Source organism: Molothrus ater, chromosome 1, assembly GCF_012460135.2.
Source record: "Molothrus ater isolate BHLD 08-10-18 breed brown headed cowbird chromosome 1, BPBGC_Mater_1.1, whole genome shotgun sequence".
In the NCBI taxonomy this organism is placed as follows: Eukaryota; Metazoa; Chordata; class Aves; order Passeriformes; family Icteridae; genus Molothrus; species Molothrus ater.
In genome coordinates this window covers 120,755,108-120,770,547 of record NC_050478.2, presented here as the reverse complement: position 1 = coordinate 120,770,547, position 15,440 = coordinate 120,755,108, and the positions used below count along the sequence as shown (strand labels likewise).

General features: G+C 37.1%; 1 protein-coding gene across 1 annotated transcript in view; it reads left to right on the top strand.

The window, feature by feature from the left end:
• The first annotated feature begins 7,404 nt into the window (after positions 1-7,404).
• Positions 7,405-15,440, top strand: part of TRPA1 (transient receptor potential cation channel subfamily A member 1) — a 31,960-nt gene continuing 23,924 nt past the window's right edge. Inside the window, 7 exon segments of the mRNA XM_036406387.2 lie at positions 7,405-7,471; positions 7,474-7,685; positions 10,078-10,240; positions 11,205-11,380; positions 13,092-13,199; positions 13,620-13,728; positions 14,066-14,211. Of these exon segments, the coding sequence (XP_036262280.2) occupies positions 7,405-7,471; positions 7,474-7,685; positions 10,078-10,240; positions 11,205-11,380; positions 13,092-13,199; positions 13,620-13,728; positions 14,066-14,211 (981 nt within the window).

The following is a 15,440-nucleotide window of genomic DNA, read 5'->3' as shown; positions in this document are numbered from 1 at the left end:
ATTTCATAAGTAGGCAGTTTTCCTCTTCAGTGATGTTTAGATTTTCCATTAAAGGCAATTAGTTCACTGCAAATAGGTAAACAAGCACCCTCCAGTGACTACCTGACAAACTGAAACTACTCTAAGATATTGCATTAGAAAAAAACTTCTTGTATGGAAGGTACATTTGCAGCCAGAATTGAAATGGGGTTGGATTAGAGGTATTAAAAATAGAGAGCTTCAAGGATGCCTTGATGAGCACTGATGCTCCTCCCACACTGAGCAAAGCATACCTGCCTCTTTTAAATAAGCATCTCCTTGCACAAAGTGAGCCACCAGATGACACAACTGGTGGCTTCACCTGCCACAAGAACTTACTGATGTAAACATCAGATAAGGATTCAAACAGTCATATCTTTGTGTTCTTTATATATGTGTTGCTTCAGAGAGAAATCATCTGCAAACTTCTTGAATGGTAAGCGTAATATAGTTTTCGCTCAAATTCTGTCACTCAGATTTTTGTTTGGCCTATTTTTCTTTTGCTTTTAGGGAGATTTTTTTTTGTTAAAAATACAACATAGAATTTTTTTGATTCATATTGAAATGTAAATTTGGCATAATTTCAGATAATTGGAAAAATGTTTATACGTATTTTAGTTGATTTTCATAAAATCTGTCTTTTAAAAGTAGGAAAAGCAAGTAATATACAAATAATATTACATCCCTTCATGTTCAGTATGGACTTTACATTTCTTTTTATTGGCAAAATCTTTTCCACAATCTGTATTTTTTTTCTTTTTGGCCACCATTTATTTTCCCCAAGATATCCATATGAAAAAAAACATTCTAAGTATTGTACCTACCTTAGTGGTAGATATTAACTATATTTCCAATTGATGCTTGTAAAAAAGGAAATATTTAATTAAATATGCTTTAAATAGAATAAAATAGATCATTACTGATAGGACTCTGGTCATAGTTTCCTATCTACTAAATATGAAATAGAAAATATATTTCAAACAAATACCCATATCTACTCCATCTAATAAGCCTACATAACCTCATCTTAGGCAGTGAGACACAATGTCTGACTGATTTTAACTTAAGTACCATCCTTCAGTTAGGACAGGAATAGCCAGAGCTTGTGGAAATCAAGTCAATAGTCAACAAGTCTTGAAGAAGAGCTAAAATACCCAATACTGTACTTATAGCAATTTCATTGGTTTTGCCTATTTCTTCTTTCCTAAATTATAGTTGTTTAAACTGACTAATTTAAAACAAGACTATGTATTTTCAAATTTTTTTAGATTCAGTTATGTGAGCATGATTTTTGCTTCATTATAGATGTAACCATTTCCAAGATAATGTTTTCTTTTATTATGTAATAATATATATATAGCTTATGTGCACCATATAACTTACCTTTTAATAAAGTTAATTTTTGATTAGCCTTTTTTTCTAACCTGATAGAAATATAGTTTAATATACCAAAAGTTGTCCTCCTGCTTTCAGTGCAATTGCACGGGTGATTCATAGAGAAGAAATAGAAGTGATACAGAAAACTTGCAAAACACATTGTTGATATTTCAAAGAAGTGAAGACCTGAGGTATAACTTGACAATGAAAATAGAAATTGCATTCTATTTTGAAGAACATGGTACAGTCTATGATGATCCATAGAAAGCACTTATGAAGATTTCCAGTGTTGCCTGTTTCTGCAAAATAGATTCAATGCATTATTCCCAGTTACTTCAACAAGAGGGTCAGGTTAACCACTGGAAAGTCAGGATCCATGTCTCTCTTTAGATATCAGAAACCATGGAAGTGCTTTCAGAAAATGTGTGTCCCTAAGAAAGTTAGAGTTAAGTGAATCCTCTTTGTTTAGAAAAGAGAAAATATAGTCAGCAGAAGCTAATAGGAAGACACACTTTGGATAGATAATATGAACAGAAAGAAAACAATGTCAGGGGAAGAGAAGAAAGAGGATTAAGACTTGAAATATAGAGAAGCCAAGGGAGAAGAACAGAAAAGATAGATAATAGGAAGGATAAAGAAATTGTCATAAAAATGAGTTTGAAATGCCAAGATGAAGATACTGGAGATCATATGTGCTGTTGCTTTACTAATGCGGTACTTTTCCATGTTTGAGATTGTCATTCTTCATTTTCTATATTTGCAAACTGGTGGCAGGGGAAACATCCATGACATTATCCAAAACTAGTTCCCAACAACTTATAGCTTATACTATGAAAAGGTTTGCGCTCTGGTATCAGCAGTGAAATGTACACTGCACTCTGAGGAAATATATGACAAAATGGGGGAATTCCAAGACTGCGAGCTTAAAATTTACTGCATATTTTCATTAGAAAATATGCATGGAAACATTTGGCAGAATTATAAATATTGCAGTTTATATAATTGTGATAAGAAATTATTCCTACTTATTTTGTCCTTCTGTTACTGCATATGGTAAAGACAAGTACATCCCAACAGAGAACTATGAATTACTAGGACACATTCTGGCAGGCTTTCCTTCATACAGTCGTTTTTAAAAACTCCCACCTTTAAAGACATTTATCAATAACAGCTCAAAATCAGTAACCACCAAAAACTGTATCTTAGGAAGGACAAAAGTAACCTAAGGCTCTTTTCAGAGACGGAGAGAGAGAGTAGAAGTTGTCTGATCAAGATGTTTTTGTAGAGGACAGATTTGGCTGGATAGGATGTCCATAGGAGAAAAGGATTTCTAAAAGGACAAACTAATGAATGAAAAACACTATTGCAATGAGGATGCTGTGTTCCCTGACAGGAAGCAAATATACAGGAGGAAAATTCTGTGGATGCATATTAGTGATGCCTTGGTCATGTAAATCACAGAGCTGCTGAGGAAAGACCAAGCAGCACAAAGAAATAGTGTTTCTGAATGTATTACTGGTCATCAAGAAAGTGCTTGAATTAGATTGCAGGTGAGATTTGGGTTTCTGAAATCTAGGACTGTCTTGCCCCAAACAAACTCTTGTCTTATTCTCACATGTACAAATACCCTGAGGCACCAGTATCTTCAATCTGATGTAGTTGAAGATGTCTCTGCTCATTGCAGAAGGATTGGATTAGATGCCTTTAAAGGTCCTTTCCAACACAAAGTAATATTTAGTTCTAGATATTTTATCGAGATTGTCCTTTTTTTCAGATATGGTACAACTGAAGGTATATCTCCACAATCTCCAAAACCAAAATAAGTTCATTCAAAATAAGCAGTGTAAAGCATATATTCAATGTCTTAGTCTCATTGGGCTGAGGGATCAGAAGTTTTCTGAAGCCTGATAATTCTGTTAATCCTAAATTTCATGGTTAAGGAAAGCCCAGGATAGAGTTCTCCAGCTTCACAGATGGTTTCTGGGTCTGGTCAGTGGTAACTGAATGTGAAACCACAAAACCAGTGCTGAAGTCAGGAACAAGAAGATGAGTTTTCCAGGGTGGTGGAGAATCAAACATTAGCACTTTGACCCAGTCTGTGGCTGATCATGGGCATGGGTCCAACAGGAGGAAGAGAGAGCACCACTATCAGAAAGCAAGCTACCATTTGGTGACCGTGATTGTTTTCATTATGAAGTAGAGAGAATGTTTTAATCTCTTTAATTTGAGGGAGAAATATGATGCCTGCCATGTAAGAGGCCTTTCACTTGTTTAAAAGGTAGTTTGCAAGAGATTGTTCAGATCCAGCTTCACAGGAGGATTCCTGAAATGGGTGACATAAGTCACCCCTCACCTGTACACACTCCACTCTGAAGCATCCAACCCACCCAGGGACAAGGGCTTACATTCAGTTTTGCTACCATACCCCTAAACTTCTAGATCCAGCATAATGTTTTTTCTCTAGGAGCTAATTTGAAGCCAATAGTTTCTTCAATTAATTGCTGGGCTGCGCTGGATACCTTAGGAAGTACCCTTACCAAGACTGTTCTCGTGGAATGACACCTGCTTATTAAATAGATAGTAACCATAAAATCAATTTATACTTTCTTTCAAATCATTTTATTTTATAATCAGATTTACTCTGCAGGACTCTATTTAAATTTCTTCTTGCCCAAAATAGTCAGAGTAGGACTCAAAATCTGTAAGTTATTATTTCATATCATGTTTTATCATTAGAGAAAAAAAAAGGCTCTGCAGTGTAATAAAATTAATTATTGTTTTCTATACCCCCTTTTTTATTTTTTTTTTACAATTAGGCATGTAACAAACCTGTCAATAAGTTAAATCCTTCTGCTGAGCATAGCAGCATATTCCATACTACAGCAAAATCTCAATAACAAAGAATGCAATGAAAAATCCATTAGACATAAGTGTAAAGTGTTAGTCAAGTTGACCTCACTTGTTTGACAATGACAGTAGCATTTTTTTTTCCTTGGTAAGTACATTTCTGAAAATTTGTGGGAGACAATACATTCTTGCTTGTCAAGGCAGTAACTCAGATTAATTTCTGAATGGCTGCAATCAATATCTAAAGTGGCATCATGACTTCGCTTGGCTTACTGAATTAAGCTGATTCACTAAAACCTAATGATCATTTTACACATCATAATTTATATCATACTGGCTCCAAATAAATCACTTCCAAAGCAAAAAAACATACAGTGCATCCTTTTCATTACTGCCACTTGCTTGAATTTATGGTTCCTGGGTCTGGAAAATTAACAAAATTGCAGTACTGTGTTACTCAGGCTCCAGTATTCTAATGGTGCATATTTACTGTATATACAATTTAATTATTAAACAATCATATTTTTAATGAAATGCTGTGGTATGATTACCCTTAGTGAATTTTCCTAGTACTAATGGATCCACTCCTTCCATTAGCAAGATCATGTTTGAAATAAAATGGTATAAATGTATTTTAATCCACTCTAGGGAAAAACAGCTGTAGGAAGGGTCGCTCTTTGACTACTTCTGTGAATTAGTTCCTTATGTCAAATCATTATGCAGAAATAAAAGCTGTGGTCAGACCACTTAAAATTCCATTTGAATCCTACTGGGAATGGGAAACCTTTGTACTATTTTTCATACTCTGAACATTCTTCTGAACACTTACTAGAAGACTAAAATGTAGCAGTAATTTTAAAAGAAGGGAGCAGTATTACCAGATTCAAGCAAATTAGTAAAGCTATGGCTGGTTGAGGTTCATGACTTCTATTGTTTCACAGTATTTCTTGAGCTTAAATTGAGAGGATTTTAAGAAGAAATGGATGACAGTTTTACTAATTTTTACTGATATTTCAGTGACACTTCTATTTCCAGATAATGATTCCTACAGAAAACGGCATTTATTTTCTTTATACAATACCCAGATGTTGAGTTTAATTTCTCACTAAGAGGACTGTGAGCAACAGTCAAGGCCAGACAGGGAATTCAAAGGGATCTCACCACAGGAAGGTGAACATGCTCACTAACTGGGGATGCTTCTAATCAAGGCACCATGAAAACAATGGGAAATACAGAGATCTCCTCCAGTGTCTTAATCCCAGATCACATAATTAGAATCTCTGCAGGCACTAAGTGCTAGTTTTCCTGAATATAGCTTTCTTGCTATAGTATAAATATCCCTGTTCCTTTTGGTCCTAATTAATGATGATGTAGCAACAAAAACATACCTTAATGCACTGCTGTTTGCAATACCTGTGGCTACAGCACCTTATGGGAGGAGGTTTTTGTCTCATTTTTAAATGTTGCCTGATAATTGACAGGAATGTGGGTTTATACCACAAGCACTTAAACCCACCCATTTAGTCTTAGAACTATTTTGGTTTATGGTCTTAAGGCTACTTAGTTAAGGATTTGTAATTTCAGCAACTTACAACAAATAATTCTGGAGTTACAGGCTCAAAAATAACAGGATCAAAATAACAAACAGCATTTGTAGAGAGAAGTCTGGTGTTATGCACACCAGTGAAACTCTCTGAAGGAATCAGCAAGCAAAAAAAGGTACAAATGAGGCCAGAGATAAGTGGATTTGGGAAAGTTCTTCAAAAAGGTCCCTCCCTGTATTCTTTTAGTGAAACTAAACTGTCATAGGACAGGCAAGAATGCTTTTCTGAATTCGGTTAAGCATTCAAAAACATGGAGTAGGGATACAACTTTGTAAAGCAAGGAGGTTCCTTGGGACCCCTTAAACTCAGTGATGACATTAAGGTGCAAAAAACATTCTGGTGACTTGGAAGGCACTACTGAATTCTCAGAATGACCAAAAATACAGATGATTGTGGCAGATCCCAAAAGATTTGTGATGAAATGTCAGATAAGATTCAATGTTGATAAATTCTAGCTAAGTACCCATAAGAAACATAACTCTAACTAGCTTCATACCTGAATGCTATTTATTGATACTATCACTAGCTAGAAAAGGGACTGTGGTGGAGAAAATTTATATGTAAACTCAGCTCAGTGGCATACAAAAAAACCCAAATATATTTGTGAACATTTGTGAGAGGAATGAAGAAAAAAATCAAACACTACTGCCTGAACATACCTTAACCATGTAAGTCTTCCCATTCCATTTCTAAAGGAACATGGAAAAGATTCAGAGTAGCAGGATGTGGCTATTCAGAGATAAACAGTGGCATCTGTAAGAAGGAAAACCACATGTACAAGGCCCCATCAATGAGCAAAGTGCATCAAAGTGCATCAATGACTTTGTGAAATAATGAGCACTAACCGGGATGAAAGAAAAGGGGGAAGAACTTTTATTTTTCAAAATAAAAACACTAGGGCCCAGTAAGTGACGACAGTGGTAAAAGAAAACATTTTTTTCACAAATATGTAATGAAATTATGGCACTTAGTGCCACAGGATGTTGTGGCACAGACAGTATAAAAAGGATTTTAAAAGGGAATGAGCGAAATAACGGAGAATTGCTTGTTGACAGCTATTAAATAGGCTATATGGGGTGTGACACTTGGTTTTGGCAGTCCTTAAACTGCCGCTTGCCATAAACCATGAAAACACAGGCAAAAAATCACCTCCTGTGGCTCCTACTGCTGTTCCCAACCCTCTGCCCCTTCCACTACCTTTAGCAGGGCAACTCATTTCATGTTAAGTAAAGTAATAAAGTAATACGAGTTACTCGTATTTCCGTAAACATTGATTCAGTTACGGGCTCTTTAGGATTAACCCTTTGAAACACCTCGCGCTCCTTCTTTCTCTACTCCTCCTGCAGCTTTCCTACACCTCCCCAAACTGTCCGGTCAAACAAACTCTGCAAGAAAATGTTACGGCTACACAGAGAAGCTAGCAGTAGAAAACCCGACGCGCTTTTTCGGGGCGGGAGGGCAGCGCAGGGGCAGGCAGCTCCCCTTCAGGCGATGCCTCCCGTGGGGCACGGGCGCTCCGCTCCCGCGGGGCCCGCCGCGGCAGCCGCCGCCCGCCGGGATGCCCGCCCCGCCGGGATCGCCCCCGCCTGCTTTCCCTGCTTTCCCCGCTTTCCCCGCCTCCCCCGCCGGGCCGGGGCCCGGCCGTCACTCGCTGTGTCGCCCGGCAGGTCTCCGGAGCGGCCGGGGCGGGCGCGGCTCGGAGCCGGGCGGGCGGGCGGCATGAAGCGCTCTCTGCTGCGGCTCTGCCGCTCCCGGGAGAAGGCGGCCAGCTCCAGCGCCTACCAGGGCGTCGTGTGCGAGGCCGATGCCGCCTCCGTCGCCTCGCAGGATGTCTTCAAGGTGCGTGCTGGGAAAGAGGGATGAAGGGGGAAGGTGAGGTGGGCGAGGGGGCGGAGGGTCTCTGGGCAGGGGTGATGTCCCAGGGATCCATTCCTCCGTGGGATTCTGTCCCCTCGCTCAATGGACCCGGGAGGGAGGATCGGTGCGGGATGGGAGACAGGCTGGGAGCGTCCCTGGCCGTGCACAGGACACTGAGGATGTGCAGTCCAGGCTGAGCAGCAAAGTAAAGGAGCCGGGGAAGGAGGATGTGGGTGGCAGGCTGCTGAGGCTGAACTCACATTTCCCCTGGGCACAGGAGGAGACCCCCTCTTAGAGGGAAGCCGAGGTCACGATGGAAATGAATAGATCATCTGAGCAAAAATGATACAGGAGAGTATAGAAACACTAGAACTGTTAGAAAACGGAAAGGGAACCATCAGTGCAACCTACACGAGTGATATTGCAGGCAGAAAGACAAAATATCTTCTCATTTTTAACAGAGATTAGGATGAGAAGTCATGTATTTGTATTGCTGCTTGGGAGACCTAGACCAAACTTTAGTGGAGCCTTTTTAAGCATAAGAATAATTAAGCAAAGGAAGAGTTTGTTTACAGGATGGAAGACTTGGATAACTTTGGAGATTTTTAACAGCAGCTTAAACAAATTTGACAAAGTTTGTAAATTGGTTTAAATACCTCCTGAGGCCATTTCCATTCTCATATGTTTTCTGTGTGCTAGCTGGAGAGCTGAGCAGCACCTCTTCAGCATAATACGGCTGATCATTCTGGTGGGTGATCTGTCACTACAGAGCTGTTCAGGTACAGGGCAAAGGAGTTGCTGTTGTTTAAAATAGCTTGCTTTACTGAGAGCACCAAATTGACCTCTTTCTTCCTTATTTTGTTAGTGAAACACTGCAGTATTGGCTGATAAATCTTACTTTATCTTACTTATTTGATAGAAATTATAATCATGCCACATTTTGTCTTACGCTGAGAAATAAATCCAGTGTTAAAAGTAGAAAAATGTGGTCTTGATCAATGGAAATAATAAAGGCAGAATGTTAGAAGAAATAGAAAATACTGGGCTCTCTAATAAGGTTTTCTTAGACAGCTTTTCAGTGTGTTTAAAATATATAGATACTGCGTGTGTAATTGAGCTGTTATTTTTGTGACAGTGGATTAATCTTAAATATCTTTTCCACAATTATATCACATGTTTTCAATTACCTTTTTCTGATTGCACTGTTGAAGCTGATACCAGCCCCGTATTTGGCCTCAGTCTTATAAATGTTTAAACACATTTGTAACATTATTGACATGAGTAACCTCACTGAGGTCAGTGGGACCATTAAGCTGAATGAAGCTAAACACGTGCTCAAGCACATGAATGAGCTTGCCCTGTAATGTACATTTGCTTATGGCTGGCAAAAATTGTTGAGTCTTTGACACTCAGGGCATGCTGGAGAGCAAAGTTTTCTTTTTCAGGTGTGAAGTGATTTTAGGGAATTCCCTCTTTTCATTCTTTGCTTACTTATACACCATTTGAAGGTTTGCATTACTTTAGATAGCATTTTTCTCATTTTTCCCCACCCAATGTATTTGAACTGTTTTACTTTTTTATTCTCTCCTGATTTTTAGTGTCTGTTTCTTAAATTCCTGCCCATTCTACTGCAATCATGTTATTCTATCCCTTTACATAGAAATATGGGATTTTAATAGCTTTAACAAAAATATTTGGAGAATATCATAAAATAATAAACAGCAGAGTTTCCGTAGTGGGCTTCGGTTGTAAAGCATAGTACCTGGAATGTATCAAGCTGTCAGTGGGCTCACTTGGAAGATACTGAGTTGTTTCAGGCTGAGATAATAGTCTGATATTCTAAGCATGCTGCTGAAATTAAAAAATATATTGGTTTCTCTGACACAAAGAGCATCACAGAAGCCCAATGGCTGAACTTGAAAGCCAAGAACACAGTATCAATGTCTGTAAAAAGATCTAAAGAAAGGAATTTATCAAGACTAGTTCTTTTCCTCTCTGTTGGATTCATTTTACATGGCCACCACTAGAAAGAGTGTAAAAACGTAAGGGATGAATTTGCTTGAGATTTTCCATTGTAAAGGAAGGATCTTGATCTCACTACAGAAGAGAGAACAGTGTATTCAGGATGATTTTCAGTTTTGTTCATTTTGCACTGTTTCTCATCTGGATCTTTTATTGCAGTCACTTAAACCAATAACCAATCAGAGTTTCACTGTTGGCTCAATCTGCTCAGGATTTGTGAACTTCTGTATGAGCCCACACAACTGGGCAGGGGTTACTGATGGGTAACATGCCCACAAAATCACATTACAGCATTGCTAACTTCCTGCCTTTTAGGAGAATGAGAAAATGAGGATGTTTTTACCCAAAACAGGTTATTTCAGATGGAAGTGCCTGTAGGCTCCGGAGCTTCATTAAGAAGAATCGTTCTGGGCTTACAAAAGTGGATGAATTAAATGCCACCCCACTGCATCACGCTGCAGAAGGAGGACAAATAGAACTCATGCAGTTGATCATAGATGATTCTTCCTATGAAGGTAACATGTAGTTTATGAACTACTTTATTTAGCACAATAAAAAGGTGTGCTTTGGGTTGCTTTTGTTATGGAGGACTGTTTTCTCTCTAATGCAGTGAAACAATATGTCTTGCTTTGTTTGACACTCAGATATATAGACTTCAGATGTGAAAAAGAGAACTGCAATGATTGAACAGAGGACTTGACTTTCTGTCTTCCTTATTCATGTTATGTGTCTCTTACATAATAAGCATTGTGAATGACATCAGATTCCACTGATAGACTGTATGCTACTGAGTAAACCTACAATGGCCCTGAACAGCTTGGTTTTTTTCACCTGTTGATGGCCAATCTAATTTTAGATTAATCCAGCTGGAATATATATTTTTTTTATTTTTAGTCTGTCATTTTTGTCATAATTTTTTAGGATATTTGTAGAAGTTTATGTTCAGTTTTCAAGCTCAAAATGTATGTTTAGAACAGACCACTTTTTTAAAATTGTGTGAATGGATTTACCTTTGTGTTCTGAAGCAAAACAGAGTAGATATGATCTTTAATTTTTTTACAATTTGCAAGCACTCATTTGTTACCTCTTATTTAGGTTATTTGCACTCATTTATTCTGTGCAGTCTCTAAAGAAATTGCTGTGAAGTCAAATAAAACAGGAAAAAGAAGAATCAAGTAGAGAGGGAAATCAAGTAACTCTTGGGTGAGGAGAAACATGTATAATAGTGGGCAAGAAATAGACAGGTGTTTCACCACTTGCATTCCTCTCACCAATACTGTATATTCAGCACAACATTTAATCAATTTAACACAATGCACTGCATCTCATGAAATCTTTTCCTTTCTCTTTCCAAAGAAATGCAGTAGCACAGACCTAAACCTGACACTGAAGACATCTTTTTTTTTTAGTGCAATCAGAATATTTGATGGTTTTGCTTTGTTGTTTTTGATTTGTTTTGTTTTCTCTCCTTTGATCTAGTATTAAATGTGATGGATTCTTCTGGAAATACCCCACTGCATTGGGCCACAAAGAAAAACCAGGTCGAAAGCGTTCGCTTGCTTCTCAGCAGAGGAGCCAATCCAAACATTCTCAACTCCAATATGATGGCACCTCTGCATATGGCTGTCCAGTCCCTGCACAATGAAATTGTGAAGGTAGGTCTGAAGTCTGCCTAAATATACACACTTGATGAGTAGCTCAGGAGCAGCCATGTGCAGAGCACCAAGGCCTTGTTGATATATGCCTTATCTCCTCATGTGCTTTCTTTAGCAAGCAGGATGTGTAAAATGATGCCTGTAAAAATATTGGTGTCCTCTTAGCACTGCCAGTAAAAAGTAACTTACTGATTTATAGAAATACTGAAGTTAGTGCTATAATAGTAGCTCTTATGTTTCACAGAAAATGCTTTTCGATTTTTCAGACACAAGGAACTTTCTTTAAAGGTTTTTTTTTTTAATGGAAACTTTATGTAGGCATGTGTATTTCAAATTATAATATTCTGTTTCTTTTTTTACAGTTGTATAGGGTGTCTTAGAAGTATTAACATTCTTGAAACTAGTGTATTTTAAAATAAAAAACAGATTAAAACTAGTCAGAAAGCACAGTCCTTAAAACCAACATTCTAATAATCAATTGAATGGTAGCAGAACTAAATCTGCAATTAAAAATCACAAAAATATCTTGTGATGAAATTACCAAGGTGTCTAAGTTGAACCTTGTAAAACAGTGATAGCTATGAGATTTTAAGCAGCATAATTTTTAACCATTTGTCTAAGTGCAGTGAGATTTTTTTCACTTCATATGCAGCATTTTTAAGTTCTTTAATTTTTTAGATGAATACAACCTTAAAATTGCAACACTTCCTTGTCTCTTTAAATTTGTCTCTTTTTCTAGTTCATCCAAAAGAAAGAAACACATGTTATCTATATTCAAGATAAATAAAGAGTTCTTTGGAAATATTTCAGTGTCCTCAAATCTTTTACAAAATCTGTATTTATTATGAATTAAGAACAATGAAATCTGGAATCAATGACATTTTTAAAATGGGTTTTTTATCAGCTTCTGTGCTTTGGTTTTTGTCTAAATCTGTGCTCTCATTTTTTCTCCACTCTTTTGTTTATTCAAACTAATTCTCCCTTGGTTTTTATTGCCAAATTGCCTGAGAGTGATTAAATGTACCAGTTCCTCTAGTGCAGAAAAAATAAATAACTGACATTACAGAAAGACAATTAAATAAATATGTAGCTAGGGGAATAAATAAGCCAGTATGGTCATTATAATTTCCAGATCCTTTGCTTCTCAAAAAGTGCGGGAAGCAACCATAGAGATAATTGATCGTACTGATGGTCCAGTGTCAGCTGTTAGCATAGAGACTGGAGCAGGAGTTCAGGACTGCAGGGTCCCAGTTTCATCAAGACCCATCTCCCCTCATTTTACTGTTCAATTGAGCAGATTTCTAATTGTGCAGATTTCTATATATTGCCACTTGCCATGGAATTTTCTGTTGAAAACTTTGGTTAAAAATCCTTATCTACGATGTGCGACAGAATATACTTTCTCCCATTATTGAGAAATTGTTCAATCAGACTTTAAAACACTTTGCAGCTATGTGCAGAGTTTAACTTAGTTACCTGGCTGCCCACTGGAAAGAATTGCACTTCATATCTGTTCATATCTGCATTTTTCACCAGTATATTTTAGCATTCTGTAATTTTCCCTCTCATCTGCCCATGCATTGTGGGCCTTTGGCATGCCAAACGAGGATGTTGCAAGGGTTCTATGGGTTGTAAACAACAAAAATAATGGAATAGGCTTTTATTGTTGTGTTTGACTTATGATTGTCTGAATGTTTTCTTAAACATTTAGGTTTTAGTCCAACATAGCAGTACAGATGTTAACTTGGAAGGTGAAGCAGGGAACACACCTATAATTGTAGCGTGTTACAAGGACAATCCTGAAGCACTGACACTCCTGGTAGGTATAATTATCCATCATCTTTTGAGATTATTCTCTCTACCTTGATGCAGAGTGATTCTGTTCCTGGGTTTGGTCTTTGTTCAGTGCAGGAAGGTTAATCATGAACCTAGTGTTCAACTGGCTTTGCATGGGTTACTAAGAATCTTTAATCTTTTAAGAGGGTATATTATATCTATAGCTATGTGACTGGCAAACTCAAGCAAAAAAGCTGATTTTGAAGGTCATGAAAACACAATGAAGTCTATGCATTGTATGGCTACACCATGCAAAAGATACTTGTATAAAAACTTCATAATCCATATGTATTATCCATTAATAAAAGGAGACAGCTACCCAGGAGACTATATCTATAATAGCATATTCATTTGTCAGATTTTTCTGTATGTCAATAAGCTGTATTGAGACATTATTTTTCAGATTGAAAATGGAGGAAAAATATGTAAACCAAACAAAACAGGATGCATGCCTATCCATGCAGCAGCATTTTCAGGTGCAAAAACATGTCTGGAAATTCTGTTGAAAAAAGGTAAATACAATGTTCCCAAGTAGGGAGTAGCAATTTGCTGCTTTAGTTCTCAAATACCTGTGAAAACAAGCAATTATAACTGTGCTTGAACTTACAAGATGTTATTGCAGTTATTCCTATGGATGGTTTAGGCTGACAACTTTTGTATGATTGCAGCAGCAAACTAGCTGCTTTCCTAAGTGTATGTTCATCCATTGCTAAATGACAGATGTGACAGGTTCTTGTTTTGAGAAGGGAGAATATTATTGCACACTTAACATGCTTGTTTTGAAAGCTTTTATATCTTCTGCTATGTCATTCTCACTTTAAAAAAAATCCATTTCTTTTCATCTCTCAGGTGAAGAATTGGGTCACTCTGCTAAAACCCACATCAATTTTACCAATAATGGAAAGTGCAGTCCACTTCATTTGGCAGTTCAGAGTGGTGACCTCGAAATGATTAAAATGTGCATTGAATTTGGAGCTCAAATTGATCTAAAACAGGTAAAACTCAGACTGGAGTGAAATGTATTTTTGATAAAACGTAGTTATCTCTAAATCTCTGAGTGGTATGAAAAAAAGACGAGCAGATAATCATTGTTCATTCTCTCTTCTAATGCAAAGCAGAGGGAGCAGAAAATGAAAGCAAGTCTTTGGTTCAAATCAGGCAGAATGTGATGTTTCTTTACACAAGTTACATTGGGTCATCCTTTCCCTGAAGTGGAATCATAACTCTGACACTTTCTGATCATTCTTCTCTATCATCAGCCTTGCCTTGGCCTTTACATTATCCGCTTTCTAAACAAACACAAATTTGTGATACGACTGCTGCTTCAGGGTGTAGTACTGCTGGTGTAAGGGTCTGTGCCCACTTGCATTCATGAATAAACATTTTTAAAAATATCTATTGCTAATCAAAATGTTTGCAAGGATGAAATCAACTCATGAGAGCAAAAGTAAATATAGTTTTGCCTTCTTTTACTGGTTTGATTCTTTGAACACACAGAATTTTCGAATGAGATGATTTATGCTACTAATTTTGTGATGGGTAAAACTGTTTTGAGAATGCTTAAAAGCAGTCTCAAAATAGTTTTTGAGAATTTTGTGGATATTGTGTAAAAGCCCATTCCAATGCATTCACCAAAATGGTCCTGCTCTAAAAATGAGATATATATCAAAGCTTATTAGTCCCATCTTGCTAAACAAAAATCCCATTTTGGCAATATTGTCTTTTCATCTGTATATTGCTTAATTATTTATAAGTCTGGTTAATAATAGTTTTATAGCATACTGGACAATGTTATTTTTTACCTGCAGAAAAGTTGATTTAAGAATTACTTCTAAGGAGGATTCAATTTTAGGAAGTAAATGAAGTTTTAAAATAATGCAGTTTCTGTATAATATAGGCCCATTTGTTTGCTTATTCATTTGTATTGGCCTAGATATGGTTTTCTGTATCTTTTATTTGATTCATCTCCTATTTTAAAGGGTGCTGCATCTGTCTGGATTTTAATTAAACTACAAAAGGTTGTTAAGAGTATAATTATCTCAAATCTTAGGGACTTCGTATAGAGTGATAAGAAGCTTCATAGTAATCCCTTAAAACTATCTCTTTAGTCTTTTTTGGTTTTGTCAATCTCTTTAGAATTCCACTACAGTTAAAGACTAAAGCTTTATTGCTTGCACAGAAATTCAGGCATTTATCAATTACAAATCCTGGGCTGGTTCACTAG